The sequence below is a fragment of the Dromiciops gliroides genome, chromosome 1 (genome assembly GCF_019393635.1).
Source record: "Dromiciops gliroides isolate mDroGli1 chromosome 1, mDroGli1.pri, whole genome shotgun sequence".
NCBI classification, from domain to species: Eukaryota; Metazoa; Chordata; class Mammalia; order Microbiotheria; family Microbiotheriidae; genus Dromiciops; species Dromiciops gliroides.
In genome coordinates this window covers 231,586,279-231,613,692 of record NC_057861.1, presented here as the reverse complement: position 1 = coordinate 231,613,692, position 27,414 = coordinate 231,586,279, and the positions used below count along the sequence as shown (strand labels likewise).

Sequence of the window (27,414 nt, the reverse complement as noted above, 5' to 3'; positions counted from 1 at the left end):
CAAAGGACTAACTTTAGAGGGGATACCTCTGAGAGTAGCTCCAGAGCTGAAGGTCTGAGACCCCCTCACACACATAAAGGGGACACAGCTGTGAGTCTGGGGAAGACCCTGGGCCCTGGGGGGCTGGGGGTTAAGGCTATGAATTTCCCTGCTGACCCCCAGGGACCATGGGAAATTTTTGGCTTTGCTAGGATTCCATGTTGAACCATTGTCATAGAAGCACGATTTAGAGATGGAAGGGGCCTTCACAATCTGGTCTCATTTTAGAGTTGAGGCAACTGAGGCCCAGAGATGGTGACTTTCTCAACTTTCCCATGCTTACACAACATAAATGGGGTAGTCAGGATTTTAGTCAAGTACCTCTTTCTCATACATGATGCTGGAAATAAGTGGGCCACTGCCTTTCTCTCCCTCAACAAACTTCTGTTGAAATCAGAGTTCATGGCCAGGGGCAGGGCAGGGAGAGGGGAGGAGAGGCCACAGCCTACAGGAGGTAGATTTTACCCCCACCACCTGTGACTGGAGCAGGGATGGGTGGAAATGGAACCCCAGAAGCTGTGGTGATGAGTGAACTGGGCCCTGGCCTCTCCCACCTTTCTCAGACCTTTGGCTGTCAAGCCACAGATCCAGAGGAGAGGTCACCTGATCAGGGCAACCAAGGAGGGGCTGGATGGGAGAGAGATGCAGTCCTGGGCTTCAGTAACTCTCCCTGCGGATGGAATATGGCAGGGGAAGGCTGGGATGTGGACAGCTTCTTCTGGAATTCTATCCTGGGGCACGGGAGAAGTATGTGCATTAGTGTATGTCTTTTTCTGTGTTTATGTCTCTTCTGTACAGTGCCTGAGTGTCTGTCAGTCTAGGTATGTGGCTCTCTCCCTGAAAAAAGAAAAGGACTATTCCTGCCTCTCTGTGTGTGTGTGTGTGTGTGTGTGTGTGTGTGTGTATCTATATCTATAGCTGTGTGTGCCCCCAGGGGCCAGCCTGGCCCGGTGGTCTGAGCCAGGAAGTAAGAGGTCCCTGGGTAGGTGGAGGGCTCTTGGTAAAGGTGTCCAGCAGATTCAGACAAGTGCTACTTGCACTTGTGGACATAGTAGCCGGTGACATAGCCGATGATGAAGATGATCCAGAATACAGTGATCCCGCCTGTCACCTTCATGGCGATGCCCAGCTTCCCGGTGCATAGTTTGGTGTAGATCCACTCACAGCAGAGCTCTCAGAGGCCTGCATGTTCATGCTGACCTCAACCTGGCTGTTGTTCCACCTGCTGTACTGGACACTACTCTCCTGGGGTTCCATCATTTTGAGGTGACCTTAAGTTCCAAGTGCAGGGCAAGGAGCTGCTCTGGTAGATGAAGTCCCCCAATGGAAACTTGTTCTTCTCAGTCTTGGGAGAAGGTGTTGGGTACAGAGGTGCTGCCCTCCCTCTCTCTCACCTGCAGCTCCCTACCTGTCCCCCGGCTGTGGGAGAAGATGTGTCTTGGACGAAGACTTCTGTTTCTCTTTGGCCTTTGGCAGGAGTTGCCGTGGGGCAAGGTCACTAATGCAGCTCGCTGGACTCCGTCACTCCAGTCTTTACAGCTAGTGGGATATATACACATATACACACACACACATATGGGGGTATATATATATGGGTATATAAGGTAACTATGATACATACATATGCATACAGATATATAGAGACACATACATACACAAATACATATATACCACCCGAGTTTGGTCAGGATCCTATTAGTTCATCTTTATTTTTTTCACTTAGTGTAAGAACAAGAGATAAAGCAGACAGCCAGAATATGCGTGCGTGCGTGCGTGCGTGCGTGTGTGTGTGTGTGTGTGTATGTGTGTTTGTATAATAGTTGCCTTATGGGGAATGAATGTTGCTTGCAAAGATTTTCATTGTGGTTAAAGATGCCCATCCAAGAGGATGCCCTTGCATAGAAAATCACTTTCTTCCCATGAAGCTCCCACTCTATATTTGGAGATGATCCTGCCAACTTACTGGGTTTGGAGATGTGGCTAATATCCAAGAACTCATCCCATTATCACAATCCAACTTCATTTACTTTTAGTAAATTGTTATTTTAATAGTAACAATGAAATGTCTTTTTAAAGCCTTAATAGAGGGGGCAGCTAGGTGGCACAGTGGATAAAGCACCAGCCCTGGATTCAGGAGGACCTGAGCTCAAATCCAACCTCAGATACTTGACACGTATTAGCTGTGTGACCCTGGGCAAGTCACTTAACCCTCATTGCCTTGCCCAAAAAAATGGGGCAGCTAGGTGTCACTGTGGATAGAGCACCGGTACTGGTGTCAGGAGGACCTGAGTTCAAATCCGACCTCAGACACTTAACACTTACTACCTGTGTGACCCTGGGCAAGTCACTGAACTCCAATTGCCTCACCAAAAAAACAACAATAAAAAAAACCCCAAAAAACCCAATAAAAATCTCAAAAGATTTCATAAACTACTATGTTCTTAGAAAATAACTTTTTTTTCTTTTTCAGTTTACAAAGTGAAGCCCTTTGGCTAGGCTTTGTAAATTGGAATCCTCTATTTCATTGGAGCCAGTGGTGGCTGTGGTAAAATTGTTGTTCAGTTTGGAGAGCATTAAGACAACAGAAAAAAATAACAGCTTTCATTTGCACAATACTTTTAGCTTTGCAAAACACTCTTTATTCCAATCCTGTGTCATAGGTAGTAGAAGGATTATTATCACTTTTTTCTTTCTTTTTTTTTTGGTGGGGCAATGGGGGTTAAGTGACTTGCCCAGGGTCACACAGTTAGTAAATGTCAAGTGTCTGAGGCCGGATTTGAACTCAGGTCCTCCTGAATCCAGGGCTAGTGCTTTATCCACTGTACCACCTAGCTGCCCCTATTATCCTTTTTTCCACAGAGACAGAAGCTGAGGCTGAGGTAGTGACTTGCCCATGGTCATAGAGCTGGTGTCTGAGGTGGGATTCAGATACTTATCTCCCAACTCCAGGTGCAACAGGGGTTTGTCCATCACACCAAGGCTTCCTTTCCTAAGCCCGAGGTGGTATCATGCATAAAGTGCTGGACTTCCACCATCAGGAAGACCTGGGGTTTTTTTTTGTTGTTGTTGTTGTTGTTTTTTTGGTGAGGCAGTTGGGGTTAAGTGACTTGCCCAGGGTCACACAGCTAGTAAGTATCTAAAATGCCTGAGGTCGGATTTGAACTCAGGTCCTCCTGAATCCAGAGCGGGTGCTCTATCCACTGCACCACCTAGCTGCCCCCAAGACCTGGGTTTTAATCCAACCTCTGATATTAACTATATGATCATAGCAAGTTCCTGGATTTCTCTGGGCCTCTTCATCTATAAAATGGAGATACTGTTACTACCTACATATTTCATAGGGTATCATAAGGAAAGTGCATTGGGCAATGCTATGTAAATGTGAGTTATGCTTATTGTTCCAAGTTTGACCAAACACTCATCACCATCATGGATACTGATTATTCTAGTCTGTTTGGTCAGTTCTGTCTTCACAGATCACGTCTGATTTACACTAGTAAGCAGGAAAGAGGTCATCTTATTTTGCTTATTTTCCCCCTGTCTCAAGTCCATTGCTTTTTAGATTTGGGGAGCAGTTGTCAGAATATAGGAAGAAGTGTCATCCTCCAAGGTATTTCTTGCCAGACCTAAGACTGGATGAATAAGACATTTTCACTAGCATGTTCTTGGGAGAAATTCATCACTGTTTGGTATTCCCAGGAAGTACCAATAAGTTGTATTTTTGTGTTGCATACATCTTTTTAGGGACCTGCTTTGAAATCTGGGTAAAATTCTTCCTACTGAGAAGAGAAGAGAAAATGAATTTTAAAAGATTTATAGAATTTGCAGAACATGAACAGAGTTAAGATGCCTGTTAGTATTGTTTGATTATTGCAGAGGCAGAGAGTATTCCATTTAGAAAAAAGGGATGCTGCAAAGGAAAAGCTTTAGCTCATAAGACCAGCTGCTTGCCTTGTGAACCTGATTCTGGAACCTGGTATAGATCAGGGTAATCCCTTAAGGGTGTGATTGTTACTGTTGCCTTCCCCGCCCAGACCAGGGCTTCTTAAACTTTTTCCACTCTCGACCTCTTTTCGCCAGAGAATTTTTACGCAACTCTGGGTATATAGGTATATAAAATAGGTATACAAATTTTTCACAACCCCCACATTCAGTTACACTCTCGACCCACAGTTTAAGAAGCTTTGCCCTAGACTATGATGGCCTGAATGAACCAATGGATATTAGGTTGGTTCTGGTTTAACCCCAGAGTTCAGATCTGTTCTAGAGCAAGCTCAAGGTGACTTTAGTTTCTTAGAACCATTTAACCCTGTCCCAAGGCTTCTCTGAACCTTATTTTTAGTAGTCCCAAAGTTTGGTCCTGGAACTAATTAGTTGTCCACAGTATTCTTTGGATGGGGCATGATCCCAGGTTAAAGCACAGTTGTTTTCATCAAGTGACTTTTTGACCAAGAGACCATTAGCTGAATGTTCCCTCCTCTTTGATTCAGTGATTCCCTGAATCTTTTCAGTCCCCTGAAGCCGAATAGGTGATGTGTTAGAATGGATAAGGAATATCTTCCAAGCTCTCATAGTTCTCTGTTGACTAAGACACTCCCGGTTACTATCCGATAATTCTGAGAGTTGGTGAGCTCCCTAGAGGTGTAAACATGAATATTTCCTTGCTCTGCCCTGGGCAGGGAGGGAAGGGTTGTTTTAAAACCCAGTCATCATGTTGCTATAAGTCCAATTTTATTCCCCTCCTCCTCTGCACCCTGGGGCTAAAAGTTTCCTCAAGACAGTTTTAGATCTAGGAAAGTCACTGAAGATGGAAAAGGTAGGACTAGATCACCCCCTTATAATTCCCTCTTCCAAATTGGGATCCCACGAATAGGTATCTGGGATCTCATCCAAACACTAGGAGTTCCCATGGCCCAGAGTTCATAAAACTGCTAAGCAAAGGGACATTAATACTGCATGACTAATCTTTGTCCTGGAAAAATGTCTAGATTATAAAACATACTTTCTTCTCAGTAAAGAGGTGAATGATTACAGGTGAGTAATATTGCCTACTTTGTCAGATAAGGTCATTTTCTTTTTTGGTTAGTTTACTTTTAACTAACTGACTTTTCCACTGTTACATGGAACGATATTGGGGAAAAACTAATGTTAAAACAAAAAATACCAATAAAACTTTAGTAATATACAGAAGAAAAAGAATTTAGAAAGGGATATGGAAAAACAGACTTTAAAAATTAACATTCACATTTATTTTAAAACACTATGGAACTTCTGGTTTTCATTATGATCATTTTTTAATTTGGGGGTATCATAATATTAGTAAACACAACAGAAACAAAGTCTAGAATAGATGTTTAATTTTTTTAGAAAGAAATAAAGTAAAATTCTGGAATGTTTCCCATGCCAGTGAGGCGTATTCTTTATCATTCTTGGCTGTATCACTTTTCCAGGGAAGATTCTTCCATATGTTCAGCTTGGGGAAAAATGCTATGAATGCCATTCTCCAGGACTCCATAGCTATAAAGTGAGACTAGTGGACCAAGGGGAGGACTGGGATTGACTACAGAAGAAATTCATATGGTTTTTGAGCCAGCTTTTAAGTGGTTTTCAGGGAGGAAAGAAAGGAAGAAAAGTGTTTAAAAAGTTAGGAATTTTACAAAATGTGGCTTGTGCTGACTCAGTGTTATAGAGAGTCAGCCCTCTTCTCATCTGGGATGTTGAACATCAGACTTCTCTTTACTCCTCTTTGGAGGAGGAGACATCAAGCTCTTTGATATTCCTGGCCCAGCCTTCCTTACCTGATTCTGTCATTTCAACATCATCCAGTCTTGTCAAATGGGCAGTATTAAAGAGCAAACAGCTTTACCTACTCAGCCTGAGGGACTTGGCTGAGTTCAGCAAGTTTTTCTGAAGTTAAACAGTGCTCCCACCCCCTAAATAATTATGCTCTTTTTCTTCAAGAGCTAAAACACAAATCATAATTTTTGCATTTTTAAAAATGGATACCAGGACAACAGATTGTACAGTCCTGTTTGCTAGGGGGTGGGATAGGAAGAAAGATGGGTTGAGAGCTAGCCTCTTGGCCCTTGATGCTAAAGCCTTCCGGGGGGGGGGGGGGGCCCTTTGAACAAGGCCACTTCTTTAAAGTAAACACAAAGCTGCTTTCTGTGCCTATCCAGGTGGCACTCATCATTGTCAGCCAGTCGAGTCATCTTCAGATATGAAGTTCTTCCTTCACAGAAGTCTTACCATCATTTTTAGGAATTTATAGCCATTAGAGCTAGAAGAGACCACAGAGATATCTGAGTCTATCCATTCTTTCAACCAATATTTATTATGTAGGACCACTGGGAAATGTGGATGTGAACCTTTCTTTCCCAGCCAGCCTGGGCTCAGGTACCTACTTCAGCCTGAAGCAGGAAAGATACCTGCCTCCTTCCATTGCTATGGTAGATTCTGGCCCTATCCCCAACTAGCTTCTCAGTAGAGCACCAGGAGGGACAGAAATGAACCCTGAGCACCACCTGCAGGTAAACGAGCCAAGTCCTACTGCAAAGATTCCCTACCTGTCTCATCCAGTTTCTTCACCTTCCCACCCTCTACCCACATTCAGTCAGGATCCTGTTAGTTCCTCTTTATTTTTTTCACTTAGTATAAGAGCAAGAGATAAAGCAGCCAGCCAGAATGCTGCATTGGTAACCTTGAGATCTATACAAAATCCTCGGGCACTTTGGGTACATTCTCTACAGAGAATGTATGGAGGAATTTGGACAAGATTCTCAAAGCATAAGAAGGCCTGGAGAGGTTGAAATCCATGCTGATAGAAGGAATACCTATGCCCATGAGATTATAGATATCTTGGGGGTAGTAAAGGGTTTAATTATAATCCTGAGGCACATCCCACAATTAAATATAGATGTTTGTCTCACGCTCTCAACTCCTAAGGTTTTTGCTGCTGGTAAAGGGCATTTTCAAGAGTTTTACCTCTTCCAGAAAGACAATCCAAGTTCCAGAGCCCAAGATATTTCTATACCTAACTCCTCTTTACATGGGTTACTTTACAACCTCTAGACTATCATCTGTCTCAAGCAGAAAGGCAAGAAAACTTGGTCTGCTTACCATGACTAGAAAAGAGTTTGCCCCTTGCCTAGAATGAATGAATAGCTTTCTCATCTCCACCCCTTAGAATCTGGGGTTTCCTTCAAAACTCAGTTCAAGTTCCATCACTGAAATGAAGCCCTTTTGATCCAGATTTAATCAGCCATTTTTGTCCTTGTGTCCCTGGCACCTGGCACAGTGGTTGGCACATAGTGGGTGATGAGTAAGTACTTGTTAGTTGATTGAATCCGGCACTCAGAGTACAGCATGATGGACATTTTCAGTTCAGATGCCACTCTCTGCAGAAGGTCTTCCCTAGTGCCTTCCCTTCTCAGGGAACCTCTGCTTCTACTTTGTATGTTTCTTGTACATACCTGTCTATGGGCATGTTGTCTCCCTACAAATCCTCAATGGCAAGGACTGTTTTTGCTTTTTCTTTCTATCTTTAGTACTAATTTTGAATTAACATCTGACCTCCAGCCATCTTGGGTCTGGTACCTTCTCTTTTAATAAGGGAAATAGGGAAATGTTTGCAGGGGTTTGTATTTGTAGAAGTACTCCAGGTACTGGCTAGAAATCTGAATAAGAAATGGAACCATCCATCAAAGAAAGCATGATTATTGTTGGAGAAAGATACATGGTGGGGAGAGAGGGTGAAAATGTTAAGACTGGAAAGAAGTTCAGAGGGTCAAAGGTTTTTAGAAATTTTCTGTTTCTTTTTGCCTTAGTAGAGAGTTGAGAGACCAAAAAGTTTTGTTGAGAAACAGGTTAAGGCCCATCACAACTGTTAATACCTGGCCAGCTGTTTCGGTTTGCCCTCATTCCCCAGATCACGGGTGTCTTGATTTCAAGTAATTGTGAGGGGGCAGAGAACCTGAGAGTACCTTCTAGATCATATTGGATAGAGGAGCAGAAGTCCCCGCATTCAGATACAAACCTAGGATTGAGGGTAGTGATTAAAAGACAGAATAATAAAGGAAATCATTATCCTTCCCTTTCTCAGGTATCGAGTTAACTTCAGGCCCAGATATACTATTAAGTTCAAGACAGTCACGCAGCTGGAATGGAGATGCTGCCCTGGGTTTAAAGGTGGTGACTGCCAGGAAGGTCCTAAAGAACCAGTGAAATCTCCTCTGCCCACACCCTCCCGGCCCCGGAATACTATGAAGAAAGCTACAGGTAATGTTTTGTTTTGTTTTTTTTTTTAATTAAATTAAATTAATTAATTTTTTTAGTGAGGCAATTGGGGTTAAGTGACTTGCCCAGGGTCACACAGCTAGTAAGTGTTAAGTGTCTGAGGTCTGATTTGAACTCAGGTCCTCCTGACTCCAGGGCCAGTGCTCTATCCACTGCGCCACCTAGCTGCCCCTACAGGTAATGTTTTGTTTGCACCTTGGCACCCGTGCTTACAGTGAATTGTTCTTGGGCTCCTTTAAATCAGTAGAATTATAATGTCTAATCTAATTTATGATTTTTAGTGATTAGTGGGCTTCCAGTAACATGTATGTCATACACAACTATAGGAGAGTATATACACACGTACATGAGTCACTGAATTTACTGAGGCAGTTCCAATGAGTACATTGACCTTCTTTCAGAACAATGACTTGTTATATGTGATGTTTCATAAAACCCATCTGGTTATTAGAAGCATTAAAAGTGCCTATGCTAAGATGAAGGTTCTTTTAATGATGAACTTGGTACCATATGGGTATGCATTGTGTCTTTTTAAAAAATTTATTTTCATAGAACAATTCAATTTTCAATTTTTAGAATTTTTGATTCACAGAACAAAACAATTGTTTCCATAATAGTACAATAAAAACAATGACCACATGAAACTGCAAATCTACCGTATATAGTTTGCTGTTCCCTCCAAATATACAACAGTTATTATGTAAATTTCTTTTTTTTTTTTACCCTTTTTTCTTCCCTTCTCTCATACCCCCTCACCCTAGAGATGGCTACCACTGTGATATGCATACCCTACTTTGTCTTGGCTAACCTTTGTCTCTCCCTCAGCACCTAGTTCTCCCCTCTGGATGTAGGGGGAATAAGTGAAGAATGATTTTAATTATCGCATTTTTTGCATGAAAAATTATTTCAGATCCCACATGGCATGGTGGAAATAGAGCCAGGCTTGGGGTCATGAGATTTGGTTCTACCAACTGTGGACAACCCCTTCACTTCTCTGGGCCCATTTCCTTATCTGCAAAGGGAGCTGAAAGATCGCTTCCAGAGCTTTACACTCTGTGATTCTGGATTTGAGACAGAGATTTTCCAAGTTTAACTTGTATGATTTCAGTTCAAATTTCATGTGTAGTTCCACAGACTTAAATTTACAGGTTTTTAAAATTATGGGAGATTTGGGCTCAGTGTTACTTTAAAAAAAAATTAGTCCCTACAGTTTCATGGGGAAACTGAACTTGAGTCATCTTTCTGTAGTGAATGAGACATTTGCCTAAATTGGTCCATAGTCCAGAATATTCAGTGATTATTCTTAAATGTTCTTCTGAATATACAAATTACTTTAGTTGGAAGACAATATTGCATTAAAATAAGAAAATTAGCCTTGTTCTATAATAAAATTTTGTTCCTTTGGATAACATAACTAGAGTAACTTATGACATTAAACTCCAACTTATTTTAGGTTTATTTTCCTTGTGTTTTAGCGGGGTTTGGGGTTTTTTTTGCGGAGCAATGAGGGTTAAGTGACTTGTCCAGGGTCACACAGCTAGTAAGTGTCAAGTGTCTGAAGACAGATGAATTCAGGTCCTCCTGAATCCAGGGCCAGTGCTTTATCCACTGTGCCACCTAGCTGCCCCGTGTTTTAGTTTTAATAAGTAATAAATGCAGCATGAATTGTACTCCTAAAATTATATACGTAGGTCAGCTATAAATGACTTTATCTTTCCATGGACTATTTTTCTTTGGTTTTGAAATCTGACGTGTTTCTTGATCATTTTCATTAAATTGTAATTTTGGTTGATTGAAGGAAAATTGTGGTGATCACCTGGTAGGAGTGTGGTCCATGGAGCTGAGTTAGATCTGGAATCTAGGATTTATTCAGTCCCATCTCTGGGCAAGTGACTTAACTTTCTGAACCTCAGTTTTCTTATTAATAAAACATTTCTGAAACTGTGACTCACAGAGCTCTGATGGGCCACACAATGGGAAGAGGTATTTTGTGAGGAAATTTCAGTGACCCTTTTCCAATAGTAAATATAAAATTACAAAAACACATAGCAAATTATCAGAATGAGAATAGTTTTAATTTCCTTTTTTTAAATCCAAGATGTCCTTAATCTTCTTTTATTGCAAGGATATTCCATGAACCCAACCCTCATTTTCCCCCCTAGTTATGACTTCATTATTATATTTCATGAATACATTTTTTCTGTTGCCAGTCTAATTTGGGAAATGCTGGCCTATTTGATTTCTAAGGTCCCTTCAAACTCTGAAATTCTGTGATGTTATGAGGTCTCTGGTACATGAACTGGCTCTTACTGTAGCATTGGGACTTGTATGACCACTAGGAGAAGAGACTTCTCTCTCTAGCCCCCTCCCTGATTAGTAAAGGATGAAAACTTCAGAGGCTCCCTGGTCACCGGCTAACACAGTTTCCTTAAGGTATCTAGGAAGATGTTAGTCAACCAACAAGCACTTATGGGGGGCAGCGAGGTGGTGCAGTGAATAAAGTACCAGCCCTGGAGTCAGGAGGACCTGAGTTTAAAGCCGGCTTCAGACATTTGACACTTATTAGCTGTGTGACCCTGGGCAAGTCACTTAACCCCAATCGCCCTGCAAAAAAAACAAGCACTTATGATATGATGCACCTACTAGGTGTTAGGCACTGTTCTGGAAGCTGGGGGTGCAATAAAATAACCTCTACTCACAAAGAAGCTTATATTCTAATGGGAAAGACAAGTACAGATAGAAGTATATACAGAATAAACATAAAAGAGGGAAATTGCAAATAAGTACAAAGTAGTTACATACAAAATGGTTAGGGAGGGAAGGCACTGGCTGTTGGGAGTCAATAGTGGAGTGAGTGAAGTAGCAGCTATAGTCCCTTCTGGACAGTTGAGGGTCCTTCCTGTATAGCTATGGCTTGGCACCTGCTCCCATTTGGAAGTTGATTTTCACAGCCTACTCTCTGACTCAGAAGCTGGAAGAGGAAGCTCATTATTTATAGATAAATCTTTTTTAAAAAATTGAATCCATTTCCATTTGGTTCAGCAATTCTTTATCGAAATCAATTGTGTGAAGCACAAGTTTGGTTCTGCAGGAGATAAAGTATAAGAAGACATAGTCTCTGCCCTCAAGGAGCTTAAAGACTAGCAAGTGCCGAAGATGAGCACACAATTAATGTACGAGGCTGACTTGGGCAAATGAGTGATGAAAGAGATACAGATGACTGAAGTGCTTATGGGGAGTTCAGACTTCTCCATCCTCTGAACACATTTAGTTAGGTTGGAAGAAATTTTGAAAGGCATCCTGAAGGAGATAACTTAGATGTGGGGAAAAATACAGCATGTGTTTTGAGCTACAGTATGGAGTCCAGTTTATAGCAGAGAAGTGGGAGCCAAGGCTGGAAAAATGGGCTGGGACCATAGAGAGGAAAGAGTACTTTGAGTGCTAAGCTGAGAAGTTTGCTTACCAAAATAAATCCAATAGAGAACAATTCTAAGTGTTGGGGCGGGGGGGGGGGGGTGGCATGCTCTCCAGAAAAGAGAGGCGTTGCTAAGGACCGCATCTACTACAGAGGGTTTTTCAGTTCTTGAAAGGTTCGTTCTTTCATTTATTCATCCAGTCATTTAACAATCATTTATTAAGCACCTATTAGTCCTATAAGGACAACAATGGGGACTGCAGTCTTGTAGAAAAAGGGTTAAGATAGGAATTTAAAAACTGTCTTCTGGTATTGGTGCTGTCACTCAACTTCTGAGAAACTTGGAGACCTTTCTCTTTTTCATGTTACGGTTTCCCCATCTGTACTGTGAGGTCAGTAATCCTCACACTAAAGGAAAAAGGAGAGACTAGACAATTGGTACTTTACATGTGGCACAATTACATAAAATGGAAGAATATTGAGTCTAGTCAAGGTTGTAGTCTCTGGCATTACTGTTGCTTGTTGTTTGTCCTTTATTCTCTAAGAGGACCGTGACATTGGGGTGATGTGATGACTTTCAGTGAATTGGATTTAAGTGAGGGTGGACAGTACAAGGTCACCAACCTCACTCTCTCCTCCAGAGCCATTTGGATCCAGTGGTAAGATATATATCAGGACAACTGTAGATGGTCCTGGATGTTTAAGGCAATTGGGGTTAAGTGACTTGCTCAAGGTCACACAGCTAGTAAATATCTGAGGTGAGATTTGAACTCTGGTCCTCCCAACTTCAGGGCCAGTACTCTCTATCCAGTGCACCACCTAGCTGCCCCTGTGGCATTAGGGAGTGAGGTCAGCCAGCAGTCTGGGGACTATATTTCATCATTTCACTGTGGGAAATGACGTCTTCATGCACTGCTCAGCACACAGTAAGTGTTTAATAAATGTGTTGATTGATGCTTTCAGAGTAGGTAAAACACATTTACCAGCAGTAGGAAATTTGTAAAAGAAGGGTTAGATATACCTTGTGCATATGTGGGCTATGGGGAACATGATTAAATCCAGAAAATTTCAAGTCATGTCCTACTTTACTTTTGCAACAGATACTGAACCAAAGCAAGTCACAGAACCAAAGAAAACAACTGAACCAAGGCATACCACAGAACCAAGGCAAACAGTAAGCCCAAAGCCAGGCCTGCAGGAACAGCAGGACAAGAAAATACAGGTGCTTGAGGACAAAGTTTCCCGACTTACAAGGACAGTCCTTGACCTCCAGTCCTCTATTGCTGGGGTCAATGAAAACTTAAAACATGCTGTTCAAGATGATGCCAGTAAAATGCTGGCATCATGGCTCAATAGCCTTCATAATCCACCAGGGCCAGATAGTGCTGTTGGTGGAGAAACAGAAACAGTTCAGCTTCCTGGGATCCTTGGTGGTAAAGAAACAGGAATGAAGGACATCCAGTCTGAGTTGGCTGAAGTTAAGGATGTATTGAAGACAAAGAGTGACAAGCTGGAGGAGCTGGATGGCAAAGTGAAGGGTTGTGAAGGACAACTCAAACAGCTACAGGAAGCTGCCCAGGGGCCCACAGTGACCATCCCCACCAATGAGTTCTACCAGGCTTATGTAGACAGCAAATTTGAGGCTCTGAAAGAGGAGCTGATGGAGGGAATAGATAGGAAAATGGCAGATCTGAAAAACTCCTGCGAATACAAACTGACTGGTATCCAACAACAGTGTGATGATTATGGAAGTAGCTACTTGGGCATGATAGAACTTATTGGAGAAAAGGAAACGAGTCTACGGAAGGAAATAAGTGACCTTCGAGCTCAGATACAGTCAGCTCCGTCAAGACAGCCAAATTGCTGTAACCTTGATAAAAGTGTTGACTTTGGGCAACAGATCAAGGATTTAGACCAGAAAATCGAGAGGGTTGCAGAAGCCACCAGAATGCTCAATGGGAGGCTAGACAATGAATTTGACCACCTTACTATGCCAGAACCAGATGAGAGTTTTGATGAAAGATGGAATGAGTTGGACGCAAGGATCAATGTGACCGAGAAGAACGCAGAGGAACATTGTTTCTACATCGAGGAAACTCTGCGTGGTACTATTAATGGTGAGGTGGATGACTTGAAGCAACTTTTGGATCAGAAAATACAGTCCCTGGAGGACCGTCTGGGTAGCAGTCTCCTAGACATTGCTAATGGCACCGATGTAAAATTCATTAACCTAGAGTCAGTCCTGCCGGGATCTGGCAATGGCCAAATCACTACTGAACTCAATCATCTGAAGAATAAAATCCAAGATGTGGAGAATCTTTGTCTGCAGAACCTCCAGCCAGGGTTTCATGGAGTAGAAGACGCTCATCCTGGTGAGCATGATGATCAGAAGATGGGTGACACCTCTGTACTTCTGAAGGTTCTGAATGACACAATGCATAGGAAGTTCAGGGAAACGGAACTTAGTATCCAGAAAGTACAACAAGATTTGAATTTACTCTTTTCTCATCTAAATGACACTGACAAAGATGTGAAAAACCTTCACAGTGGCTTGAGTAACTGCCAAGAGCAACTTGCAGGTGCCGTTTCTACATGCAGAAAGGCAGAAGACAGTGTTTCCAGGAAGCTGGACGAGCTGGATAGGACCATTGATTATCCCGCCTCTTCCCAGGCGCCAGCTGCTAATTGCTGCAGTCATCTGGAGGTGAGGCTACAGGGGCTGCAGAAGCAAATCCTTTCAGACCTTGATATCTGTAAGGAAAGCACTCAGGGTGTCCAGAGGGAAGTCGCGGTTGTTGGAGGCAGAGTGTCTCATGTCGAAAAAGCATGCAGCAAACTGGACTCCATCTCTGGGAGTCTACAGAGGATCAAGGAAGGGCTGAACAAGCATGTCAGCAACCTGTGGAGCTGTGTCAGTCAGATGAATGGGACTGTTGTAGCCCATTCCAGAGACATTTCTGGCCTCAAGAGTTCTGTCCAGCAGATCTATGGTCGTGTCTTCCAAGTGGCCACAGACCTCCAGGATCTGATGAAGGGGCAACCAGAAGGATGTAAGTGACAGATACAATTTTATTTTTATGTTCTTTCTTGTAGTTGAGAAATGTTATTTTGCTAGAATCCAGACAGCTAGGGGGCAGCTAGGTGGCGCAATAGATAGAGCACCGGCCCTGGATTCAGGAGGACCTGAGTTCAAATCCGGCCTCAGACACTTAACACTTAACTAGCTGTGTGACCCTGGGCAAGTCACTTAACCCCAACTGCCTCAAAAATAAAAAATTAAATTTAAAAAAAAAAGAATCCAGACAGCTAGAGTACCAGTCTGGGGAGTTTTTATTTGGAGTGAGACTACTAGCATAAACATTGGAATACGATTATTTCTTCTTTTCCATATGCATCTTAACTGCCATTTGCTCAAGACTTTTCCTAGGAGAAAACAAGTTCCAACTAGAGAGAATGTGAAGATTGGCTGAGGCTTTACCTCATCTTTGATCTTTGCCTACCTGAAATCTTTGGTGTTTGCCTTAACTACTTCAAGTTTTCTAAAGTGTATTTGATTATGCATGCATGCATGTGTGTTTATATCTCTGGGATGTCATAAAAGGTTGCTTTGAGTGGGATTTGAAACTAATTGACCTTTGAATTCCCTTCTGACCTGAAGGCTGGGAGTCTACGAAATGCTATTCATTATTATATAGTTGATTCTAGGGAGATGATATTTGATAGGATATCTGCTAAAGTGTTATTTACTTGGGAGGAGTTGTTTTAAAAGAAAAAAATGTTACAAACACTGAGATGGGTTACCATGGAAGATTGTAGGCTCTCCTTTCCTAGAAAGTCTAAACAGGATTGGTTCATTTTGAGGGGAGGATGGTCTTAGGTAGGGATTAAAATAGTTCAGGATTTCTAGCTATTCTACACGGAAATCATTCAGACCTTCCCTTCTCCTCACAGGGTTCCCTCTCACTGTCCTTTCCTCATCAGTCACTTTTTTGTTTGTTTGTTTGTTTGTTTTTTAAGTGAGGCAATTGGGGTTAAGTGACTTGCCCAGGGTCACACAGCCAGTAAGTGTTAAGTGTCTGAGGCCGGATTTGAACTCAGGGACTCCTGACTCCAGGGCCGGTGCTCTATCCACTGTGCCACCTAGCTGCCCCTCATCAGTCACTTTTATAGTCACTAACTTTGACTCCTTTTTTCTTACTGGAATATGATGAGAGTGAAGTGCTTTCATTGAGTTTTTGGATTCACAATGAGAGGGCATCAGGGATCTAGACTCCTGGAAGGCAGGGGCTCAGTTTTGATCTCTTAAATATTTTAGCTTAATTCTAATTCATAGTAGGCACTTAATACTATTGGATTTGAGTTTCTCTGTGACATCGAGACTGAACCAGTAAAAGACCAGTAAAGTCAGATTTAGTCCCCAAAATAAGATTATGTGTTTAAATTTAAGTGCTGAATTGTGTCCTATAAGCTGACTGCTCTGTGAGTTCAGAGAAGGCAGAGATTGGCTATGGAATTATTTTTCAGAAGAGATTTCTTGAGGAGGTAGAAGGTGAGCTAGATCTTACTTGAAAGGCTGTTTGGATTTAAATAGTCAGAGATGAAGGGGAAGGCATAGGGGTCAGGTGAGAAGCGGGATAAACCAGAGGTGTGAAAGAATAAACATAATATAGCATAAGGTATAGCAGAACTGCTTGGCTGGCACGGAATGTGCTGGTGGAGGAATAAGGGAGAATAAGGTTGGCTAGCGAAGGTGGTGCCAGATTATGGAAGGCCTAGAAAGGAGGTGGAGAAGTTTCCATTTGATTCGGTAGAAAACAGGGCACCCTTGTGTGGCAGGAGAGCAGTATGATGTAAGTAGCATTTAGACAAGCTTCCAAATGGGAGGGGGGAGACTCAGAATTGCAGGGACCACTGAACTAAGTCACCTAACAAGCATTTTTGTTGTTCAGTTGTTCAAGTCGTGTCTGATTTTCCATGACCCCATTTGGGGTTTTCTTGGCAAAGATACTGGAGTGATTTAGTATTTCCTTCTCCAGTTCCTTTTACAAATGAGGAACTGAGGCAAACAGCATTAAGTGACTTGCCCAGAGTCACTCAGTAAGTGTCTGAGGCAAGATTTGAACTCAGGAAGAAGTCTTCCTGATTCCAGACCCAACACTACCCACTGTGCCATCTAGCTACCCTAACAAGCCTTTATTAAACCCCTATTATGTCTCAGGTCATATGTGTTTAGTGATGGCAATACAAAGGTAGAAGTGAATAGTCCTTGCCTTCAAGAAGCTTACATTCTAATGAGTGAGACAAGAAGTACATAGATTAGCATCTACAAAACACATGCAAGGTAGCCTAGCCAGTGAAGGCACCAGCTGCTGGTCTGCAGAAGGTGGGGTTTGAGAAATCCGGGATTCCAAGAGAAGGAAATGAGGAAGGGAGCACATTCCCAGACAAGGTCACAGAAACTGCTGCAGCATGGAGATGGGTGTTATCACTGTTAGATGTGAAGAACATCAAGAAGGCCAGGTTGGGTGGACCCTAGAATAAGCAGGAATGTGTAATGGGACCGGAAAGGTAGAATGGAGCCAGGTTGTGAAAAGTTTTGTTTGTTGTTTTTTTTTTAAAGAAATTTTTGTTATCATTTGTTTTTACCTACCAATGTATTCCCCCACCCTTTTGCCTAGGTCCATCTCTTATAAAAGGGAATGAAAAGAGAAAATAAAAACTGTTCAGCAAAAGTAGCCAACATTTAAAATAAAAACAAACAAAAAGTAGCCAACATTAAAAAAAAAAGTCTGCTCTCTCTAGTGTTCCACACCTGTTATCCCCTGACCTTTGCAAAGAGGGGAGGATACTTTCTCCTATCTCTTCTCTTAGTCCAAGCTTGATCTTGATTATACTTTATTAGTATTCAGTTTTAATAGTTTGTTATGTTTACATTGTTAGAGTTATTGTTTACATTGTCTCATGGCTCTGTTAACTTCATTTTGCTTGACTTCACACAGGTCTTCCCACATCTCTCTGCATTTATCCTATCTCGCAGCACAATAACTTATTCCACTACTTCCCAATCAGTGGGCATCTTTGTTTCCAGCTCTTTTCTACTACAAAAAAAAAATGTGGCTACAAAAATATTTGGGGGGGGTATGTGTGACCTTTCTTTCTTCCTTTTTTGGCTTCCTTGGAGTATAGCACATCTTGGGAAGGAAAATAGAAAGCTGGAGAGTATCCATGGGAAGGAAATCAGGAGGCAGCTAGGAGGTGCAGTGGATAGAGCAATGGACCCGAATTCAAGAAGATGGGAGTTTGGGCAGTTTGCTTAACTTCTTTCTGCCTCAATTTCCTCATCTATAAAATGGGAATAATAATAGCAGAAAATACTGTTGGCTCAGGAATCACAGAACCTGGGTTCAACTACTACCCCTGACTGTTACTGCCTATGTGAAACAAGTTACTTAAACCTCATTTCCTTCATCTGAAAAACAAAGAAGCTGGATTAGGTCACTTCTAGGTCCTTTTTAGCTCTAGTTTTATGATCCTTCTGCTGGTTTTCCGCCATTTTTCAGTCATGTCTGATTCTTCACAGTTTGGTATTTCCTTCTTCCGCTCATTTCGCAGATGAGGAAGCTGAGGAAAACACGATTAAGTGACTTGCCCAAGGTCACATAACTAGGAATTGTCTGAGTCTGGATTTGAACTCAGGGAGATGAGTCTTCCTGACTCTAGGCCCAGCATTTTATCCACTTTGCCACCTAGCTATCCCCCTATGATCCTTTAATCTATCTTATGTTTTCAAAGTTGATTTTTTTTAATTCCAAGCATAAGAATTTGCATTTATTATTAATTACATTTTATGCTATTAGAGTTGGCTCAGCCTCAGCCAGAAAAAAAGGAAAGAAACCAGTATTTGTGAGATACCTACTACGTGCCAGGCACTGGGTTAAACACTATCGATATTATCTCATTTAATCTTCACAACAACCTGGGAAGGAGGTGCTATTATATCTCCTTTTTGCAGTTGAGGAGAGGTAGACTAGGTGGGATGTTTAAGTGAGCAATAAAGTTGGGTGTTTTTTTCTTTAATAGTATTTTCCTTTTTATCCAATTACATGTAAAAATAGTTTTCAACATTCATTTTCATAAGATTTTGAAATTTCCAAATTTTTCTCCCTCCCTTTCTTCCCCCCTCCCCAAAATAGCAAGCAATCTGATATAGGTTATACAGTACAATCATGTTAAACATATTTCCATGTTAGTCATGTTCTGAAAGCAGAATCAGAACAAAAGGGGAAAACCACAAGAAAGAAAAAGAAAAAACCAAACAAAGTGAAAATAGTATGCTTCGGTCTGCATTCAGACTCCATAGTTCTTTTCTGGATTCAGAGAACATTTTCCATTGTGAGTCTTTTAGAATTGTCTTGGATCATTGTATGGCTGAGAAGAGCTATGTCTGTCACAGTTGCTGTTCCTGTGTACAGTATTCACAGTACACTTCACTCAGCATCAGTCCACTTAAGTCTTTCCAGGTTTTTCTGAAATCTACCTGCTCATCCTTTCCTATAGCACAATAGTATTCCATCACATTCATATACCTCAACTTGTTCAGCTATTCCCCAATTGACAGGCATCCTCTCAGTTTCCAATTCTTAGCCACCACAAAGAGAACTGCTATAAATATTTTTGTATATGTGGATCCTTTTCCCTTTTTTATGATCTCTTTGGGATATAGACCTAGTAGTGATATTACTGGATCAGAGGGCATGGTTCCAAATTGGTGAGCAATAAAGTTGGAAGCCTTTTATGGAGAGACAAAAGGGGAAAGTAGTCCTACTATGTGAAGTGAGTCAGTCAGAAATACCACCTGCAAGAATGAGCTTCCTGTCCATCACTATACCTTTTTTTTTTTTTTTTTTTGCTGAGGGGCAATGAGGGTTAAGTGATTTGCCCAAGATCACACAGCTAGTAAGTGTCAAGTGTCTGAGGCTGGATTGGAACTCAGGTCTTCCTGAATCCAGGGCCAGTGCTTTATCCACTGTGCCACCTAGGTGCCCTCCATCACTATATCTTAAAGTATCTATGTACCAGAGTTCTATTTCAGAGAAAAGTAGCATACATGCACAGAGTGCAACTCCTCCCATGTCCCATGAATAGTGGCAAATGCTTTATCCCAGTTCCTCTTCATATTTACAAGACTCCCCCGACCCCTAACTTTCTAGACTCCCTCTCCTTTTTGTTTTATTCCAGGCTGCTCTCTCTGTGCTATTCTGACCCCCTTCCCTTTCCCTGTCACCTGTAACACTTCAAGTTAACTCAGTAAACATTTATTTAACATTTACTGTATTTTGTATTAGGTGTGGTGCTAAGAGAAAAACAAAGCCAGTCTCTCCACTCAATAAGGTCTCTTTCTACTTTGGGAAACCATGTGTAGACAAATTAGTAAACAGAAGGTAATTTGAAGAAGAAGTCAGTAATAACTGGGAATATCAGGGAAGGCTTTCCAGAAGAACTGGTATCTGAGTTAAACCTTGAAGGCTGATAGGGATTCTTACAGGCAGAAATGTGAAAGGCGTGTGAAGCAGGAAAGAGATACATAAATGCACGTAGGCAGGACATGGAATGTGACTTCTGGAGAGAAACGAATAGTCCAATTTCACTGGAATGTAGAGTGCATGAAAAGCAGTGAAAGGAAATGAGGCTGCAAAGGGATTTTAAAACCAAAATGTGGAGGACTCAAAATCCAGGAGGAGAGAAACAACAGGCAGTCACTGAAGGTTTTTGGTTAAGGCTTTAGCACGATTTTTTGAAAGTTGTATGGAGGCTGAATTAGAGAGATGAGAGGGTCAAGGGCAGGGGATTAGTAATCCAGGTGATAGGTCATGCGGGAGAGAAGGGGACAGACGTGAAAGATGTGGAGATTGAATCAACAAAATTTGGCAAATAATTAGATATGAGGACATGTGGAGAGTCAAGGATGACTCCCAGGTTGTGAATGAACCCAGGAGGCTGGGAGGATTGGATGGTGATACCATCAACAGACATAAAGAGGTCCCCAGGAAGGGTAGGTTTTTGGAGGGAAGAAAATCAATAGTGCTTTAGTCCTATGGAGTTAGGGGTTCCCTGGTTCTACTCCAGGAAATGGAAAATGACAGGAAAACTTGTGTTTTAGGAACATATGGTGATAACTGTAGAAATTCATGATCAGGCAAGCACTGAATCTTGGAAACTAGAGGAGTAGAATCCTATTTATAACCCATCCAGGCCAGTCTACTGCCATTTTCTGTGGAATTTCTAGGAAAGGGTCTGGCAGTATGCTTGGAGAATTGGATGCTCTCTGCTTTGTATTTTGTAACACCACAGTGAGCCACATTGTGCCAATTTATTAGCAGTTGTCTGAAAATAAACCAGGTAGTTTGGGAAGCTACATAAACTCTTTTAGGACACTTACAGAATCATGTTCTAATCTACGGGTTTTAAAGAGTTACTGCAACTGACAGGGAGATTGTGACTCATTGTGTCTATGTGATATGTAAGTAGAAATGAAGGGAGCTGGCAGATTTGAGAATACAACAAAACAAAACCCAACAAAACAGAATCACATACATTCCAATACGGTATGTTGGGAGAAGCAATTATTGCCCCCCCTTTTTTAGATGAGGAACCTGAGTGACAAATCAAGTGCATAGCAAAAATTATATAGCAATCAGAACTCAACTGTTACGTTCTGAGTACCTATAACATGTAAAATGTTGGTTAGAAATTGTAGGGGACACAGGGATGAATAATAGTCTGCCCTTCTCTTCAAGGCACTTATAACTTAGTACAGAGATACAGTAAAACATAAACAAATGAAATTATATAATAATAGAAAGTACGTGATCCATATCAAGTGAGTGGTAGAGATGATAAGTTGTATGGGATATGTGAGGAAGGAGAGATATCTGTGGGCTGAAGTGGGTCTTGTTGAAGAACAGGTAGAATTTGGAAATTTGAGAACAGAATATCCTAGGGTGAAAGTAATAAGGAGGAGATGGTATGAGCACTGGTAGATAGGTAGGAGGGTTTAAGGAATCTATCTAGATGAAAGTGGGTGGACTACTAGAAATGGGATTCAAATTGGTGTTTTAATTTAGACCATTATTCCTTCCATTAGATTCTCCTAGCTCTGTCAGATTCATCCATAGACTACCATGATGAGAAAATCTGGCCTAGGTCCCAGGACCTAAAGGTCAAAGAAGCCCTACTTTCCCTAAGGGATCCAAGAAGTTGTGATATGTATGTGTATACATGATGTTGTTGTCATCATATTTGCATATATGATACCATAATCATTTCCTGTTTCCATCGCCACTGCACTCCTTGATTTAAGGTTATTTGCCACTCTGTTATATCAAGTAAATAACCTGATTTTATCTGAAAATGTCACAAGGGCAATATATGTACTTTTTCTCAAATGGCTAATTTAGAGCAGCATAGTAACGCAAAAGTATGGCCTAGTCAAATAGCTAATTTGCTATTGAGGTTGGGCAAGGAAAGAATAGTCTGATGCCAATAATAAGCAGGTTTTGGCTCTAGATTTTACACTGACTCAATTTGGAGCCAGGTAGATTTAAAGATTAGTTCCAAGAAAGTGTAATGGAACTAGTCAGATTTTTTTTTTAAACATAAAACCTAACAAACTGACTAAACAAAAATATAGTAAAACCCCGCAAATTCTGAAACTAGCTTCCCCTTAGCATCTGGCTTCTCTGGTGTTCCAGAGCAGGAGGGCTGGACTCACAGCTGCATTCCCCAGTCCCAACTTGGAAATCAGGACTGAGTGTTCTAGAGAGTTCAGTAACAATAAATTATGTCTGAGTTTAAGTCTGTGTGCATCCAATGTTAACTTTTCAGAAACGGGTGGACAGGAGAGCCAGAGTTGTTTCATGAGTTTTGTCTTGTCATTGCCATATGGTAGGGTCACCATTGTTCACATTCTCTGTATTCTTCAATACAGACAATCTGTGATATGATGCCAAATGTTGTGTCCTGAAACAATCACCTCTTTGGATTGTACCAGTTCATATTTTTGCCCTTTTTGGCGGGGCTGGAGGGGACAATCTTGCCATTGCCAAAAGCATTAGTTGGATCTCCAGTTTGCTTAGACTAGAATGATTCCAGTGGATAAATATTGTTCTTAACTATTGACCCGACAAGGGGGTAATTCAGATTATCTGTTCATAGCAATCCTTCCCAAAGGAACTTTTCTATCCCTTTGTGTCAGCATTTGAGGCCGTTAACCCCTCTGTTCTCTTTTCTCTCTTACTAATGAGCCATCACATGGGGCTACAGGAATCGTGTGCCACAAAACTGGCTGCACTGGGGAAAATCAGCTCTTCCCCATCTGGCAGCCTTCTCTAACTCACCATCTGCACATACATTTCCAGGAGTGATGGTTTGCTTCCCCTGATCCTGCTTTGACTAATGATGTTTGTCTTGCTGCAGTCATTGAACGTGCTGGTGCAGAACACGTCCGAGGAAATGTATTGTGTAACTGTTGGGATTGTCCACTGTTAGATATTGTGAAATCTCAGCCAATCCACGCCTAGAATTTTGAACATCGATTTCTTTGAAGGGCTTTTCATAACAATTTCTTAGCAAAAAATTTAATCCTATTTCAGCCTCCTGGACTCAGCCCTTTATGGTCATAAATACTCTTAGGTTGTAAGAGGCCCTGAGTCTGTTAGGAAGGGTACCCAAGGCTACCCAGTGCTTGCTGTTCAGACACAGAGGTCCTCTGTTACTAACAGTTCAGTTGACATTGTACAGACTATTTCAACTTTGGACTTCCTAGCAGCCAGGTTTCCTAAGAGCACCTGCAGAAAGTATAGTGTATATCCATCAGAGAAACAATAAACAACTTTAGCAAATTAATTTAAGTTGAACTAGTCTATTACAGAGTGTACTAAATAGTAAGCTCCTTGAGGACAGGAACAGTATAATTTCTAAAGCTCATATGTTCCCAGTGTCCAGCACTGTGCTCAACACATAACTCTTAGCAAGTGTTAAACTGAAGGCACACATTCACAGCTCACCAATTTCATGGATTTACACACACACACACACACACACACACACACACACACACACACACACACACACACACACATAAGCTGTGGGTTCTTTGTAAATTATTTGTTTCAGTTAAATCTCAGGAGGCCTTTATTTATTTGTTTGTTTGTTTTTTTCAGGGCAATGAGGGTTAAGTGACTTGCCCAAGGTCACACAGCTAGTAAGTGTCAAGTGTCTGAGGCCGAATTTGAACTCAGGTCATTCTGAATCCAGGGCCAGTGCTTTATCCACTGCACCACCTAGCTGCCCCCTCAGGAGGCTTTTAATAAGGAATGGCAATATTTGTATATCAGGTTTTCTCCTTTGCATATCACCCTTATGTGAGTCATCTAAGAGTGCTAGTGGTCAACTAGCCCCACCACTTCTGTCACACTAACTTGTGGGCTTGGCCTATGGGAAAAACAAAATGGACTAGTGGCCAAAAGGGCAGGTGATGGGTGCCATTGATGGGATTGGAGCATTGCTGGGTCTGATGTTAATGTGAGTCACCCTTTCCTTGTGCTTCGCAAACACTGGGGAAGAATACTTTACTTTCCTGAAGAATTCAGCTCAGTTCACACGGTCTCTATCAGAACTTGGGTTGGGGACACGTAGCCAGTTCAGTGGCAGGCAAACTTTGGCAGGACCCACAAAATGGAAAGGCTTCAAGGGGGATGCCCTTTTCTCCACTCACCACAACTTTCTGTGTTGTAATTGAGGCCTTCATTACCTCTTGCCTGGACTATTGCCGTAGACTATTCATTGGTCTTCCTACCTCCAATCTGCTTCTCCACATAGCTGCCAAAAAGCACAGGTCTGACCATGTCACTTCCCTGCTTAGTAAACTCCAGCAGCTCCCTCTCACCTCTAGGATGAAATACAATCTCTTCTGATGGACAGTTAAAGCCCCTTACAACCTAGCTTTAACCTGATTTTCTAGGCTTATTATATATTATGTCCAGCCAGATTCTTCACACAGATTTGTCTGTGCCTTTGAGTAGTCGATAGAACATTGACCATGAAGTTAGAAGGACCTGAGTTCAAATTTCACCTCAGACACTTGTTAGTGTAACCCTGGGCAAGTCACTTAATTCCAATTGCCTTAAAAAAAGCAAAACCAAAACACCTGGGGCCATCTCCCAGTCATCCTGATGTATATCTTGCCACTGGACACAGATGACTATGGAGGAGAGAATGCAGTTGGTGACCTTGCACAGCCATCCCTCACTTAAATCCAGTTCACTGCGTCATGACATCACCCTGATGTCATGCTCATCTTTGAGAACAAAGGACAAACAACAACAGATTTCCAGGCCCCCCCCCCAATACCTAGAAAGCACTCCCTCCTCACCTCCAACATGAGGCCTTTCCTGATCCCTTGGCTGGTAGTATTTTCTCCCCCCACCTGTAACCTTGTATTTCTCTTGTACATATGTTGTTTATACTCATATGTGTGCTTGTTGTTAATCCCAATAGGAGGTGAGCAGGGACCATTTGATTTTTGTCTTTGTATCTCCAGTGCCTAACTTATAAAAGGGGCTTAATAAATACTTTTGATTGGTTGATTAATATGTTAGATTCAAAAGATGATTACTAACGTGGGAGGGGATAGATTAGGGAAGACTTCATGGAGGAGATGGCATTTGGGTTGGTCCTAAAGGGATGGGTAGGGGTAGCTAGATGGCGCAATGGATAGAGCACTGGCCCTGGAGTCAGGAGTACCTGAGTTCAAATCCGGCCTCAGACACTTAACACTTACTAGCTGTGTGACCCTGGGCAAGTCATTTAACCCCAATTGCCTCACTAAAAAAAAAAAATACCTAAAGGGATGGGTAGAATTTCCACTGGTGGAGATGAAGGTGAGAGGATATCCCAGACCCATACAAGAATGGCATGAGCAAAGACACGGGGGCAAAAAATAAATCTGGTAAGAGAGCACAGAAAGGATTGGAGCAGAGAGATGTTAGAAAGCAGAAGATATCAATCATAGTAGGCCAGGCAAGAGGTCATGAAGGCTTCAAATAGAATGATGACAGTAGGAATGGAAAGGGAATGGTGTGTGTGTGTGTGTGTGTGTGTGTGTGTGTGTGTGTGTGTGTGTGAGAGAGAGAGAGAGAGAGAGAGAGAGAGAGAGAGAGAGAGAGAGATAAGAGAGAGTTTTTGTCCTAACGTGCATATCTGACCATGCCACTACCCTACTCAATAAACTCCATTATTTCCCTATTGCCTGTAAGACCAAATATAAGCTCATTTTTGGGGGCTTTAAAGTCCCTCATTTTTCCCCTTCTGTCCCTAGTACCTAATACAGTGCTTGGTACATAGCAGGCACTTAATGAATGATTGATTTCTCTTTTGGAGGTTGAACTGATAGTACTTGGTAATTGATAGAATTGAGAGACATTTGGGATGTCTGAGAATTTTAGCTTGGTGCCTGGGAGAATAGTGTTGTTATTAAAAGAAATTGGGAATTAGAAGGAGGAGTTGGTTTGTAGTGGGGAAAGATGATGAATTTGGTTTTCTGCTGAGAGATCTAGCTGGAGATATCCAGCTAGCAGCTGAAAATGTTGAGTTTGGTGCCTAGAAAAGATGCCAGAAATGGAGACATAGATTTAGAAGTCATCTACACGAGAGGGATAACTTGAAGCCATAGGAGTGGCTGGAGAGAGTGAATGGAGGAAATGATAGAATCAGGGGAGGCAGAAGGGTGGGATGGTGAGGGGACACGATTTATTTCTGAAATATTTTATTTTTTACCCAATCACATATAAAAACAATTTTTAACATTGGTTGTAGTTTTTAAGTTTTGAGTTTCAAATTCTATCCTTCCCTCCCTCCCTGAGATGGTAAGTAAACTGATGTAGGTTATACATATACAATCATGTAAAACATTTCCATATGAGTCATTTTATGCAAGAAAACTCGAATAAAGAAAGAAAGTAAAAAAAAGAATATGCTTTGGTCTATATTCAGACAACAGTTCTTTGTCTGGAGAGGGAGAGCATTTTTTTATCATGAGTCCTTTGGGATTGTCTTGGATCATTGCATTGCTGAGGAGAGGTAACTCATTCATAGTTGTTCATCGTGTATAATATCACTGTTACTGTGTACACTGTTCTCCTGGTTCTGCTTACTGTACTTTGTATTAGTTCACATCTTTGCAGGTTCTTCTGAAATCACCCTGCTTGCCATTTCTTATAGTGCAATAACATTTCATTACAATCATATATTACCACTTGTTCTGGCATTCTCCAATAATGGGTATCCCCTCAATTTTTAATTCTTAGACATTACAAAAAGAGCTGCTATAAATATTTTTGTACAAATAGATTTTCCCACTTTTTTAGATCTCTTTGGGATACATACATAGTAGTAGTAGTATTGCTGGATCAAAGAATGTGCCTAGTTTTATAGCCCTTTGGGCATAGTTCCAAATTGCTCTCCAAAAAGGTTGGATTAGTTCACAACTCCACCAACAGAGCATTAATGTCCCAGTTTTCCCACATCCCCTGAAACATTTTTCATTTTCCTTTTTTGTTATATTATCCAATCTGATAGGGGAGACATCATTTAGATAACAGATGATG

The 27,414-nt window shown here is 41.6% G+C and overlaps 2 protein-coding genes across 2 annotated transcripts in view; one reads left to right on the top strand and one right to left on the bottom strand.

The window, feature by feature from the left end:
• Window positions 1-27,414, top strand: part of EMILIN2 (elastin microfibril interfacer 2) — a 74,354-nt gene that overhangs the window by 29,080 nt on the left and 17,860 nt on the right. Inside the window, exons 3-4 of the mRNA XM_043980074.1 lie at window positions 8,141-8,316; window positions 12,850-14,799. Coding sequence (XP_043836009.1) covers window positions 8,141-8,316; window positions 12,850-14,799 — 2,126 coding nt within the window. The remainder of the gene's footprint in view (window positions 1-8,140; window positions 8,317-12,849; window positions 14,800-27,414) is intronic.
• LOC122738036 (small integral membrane protein 1-like) lies at window positions 1,070-1,296 on the bottom strand. The gene is given in 2 exon segments (XM_043980085.1): window positions 1,070-1,206; window positions 1,209-1,296. Coding segments are annotated over 2 exon segments (225 nt in total).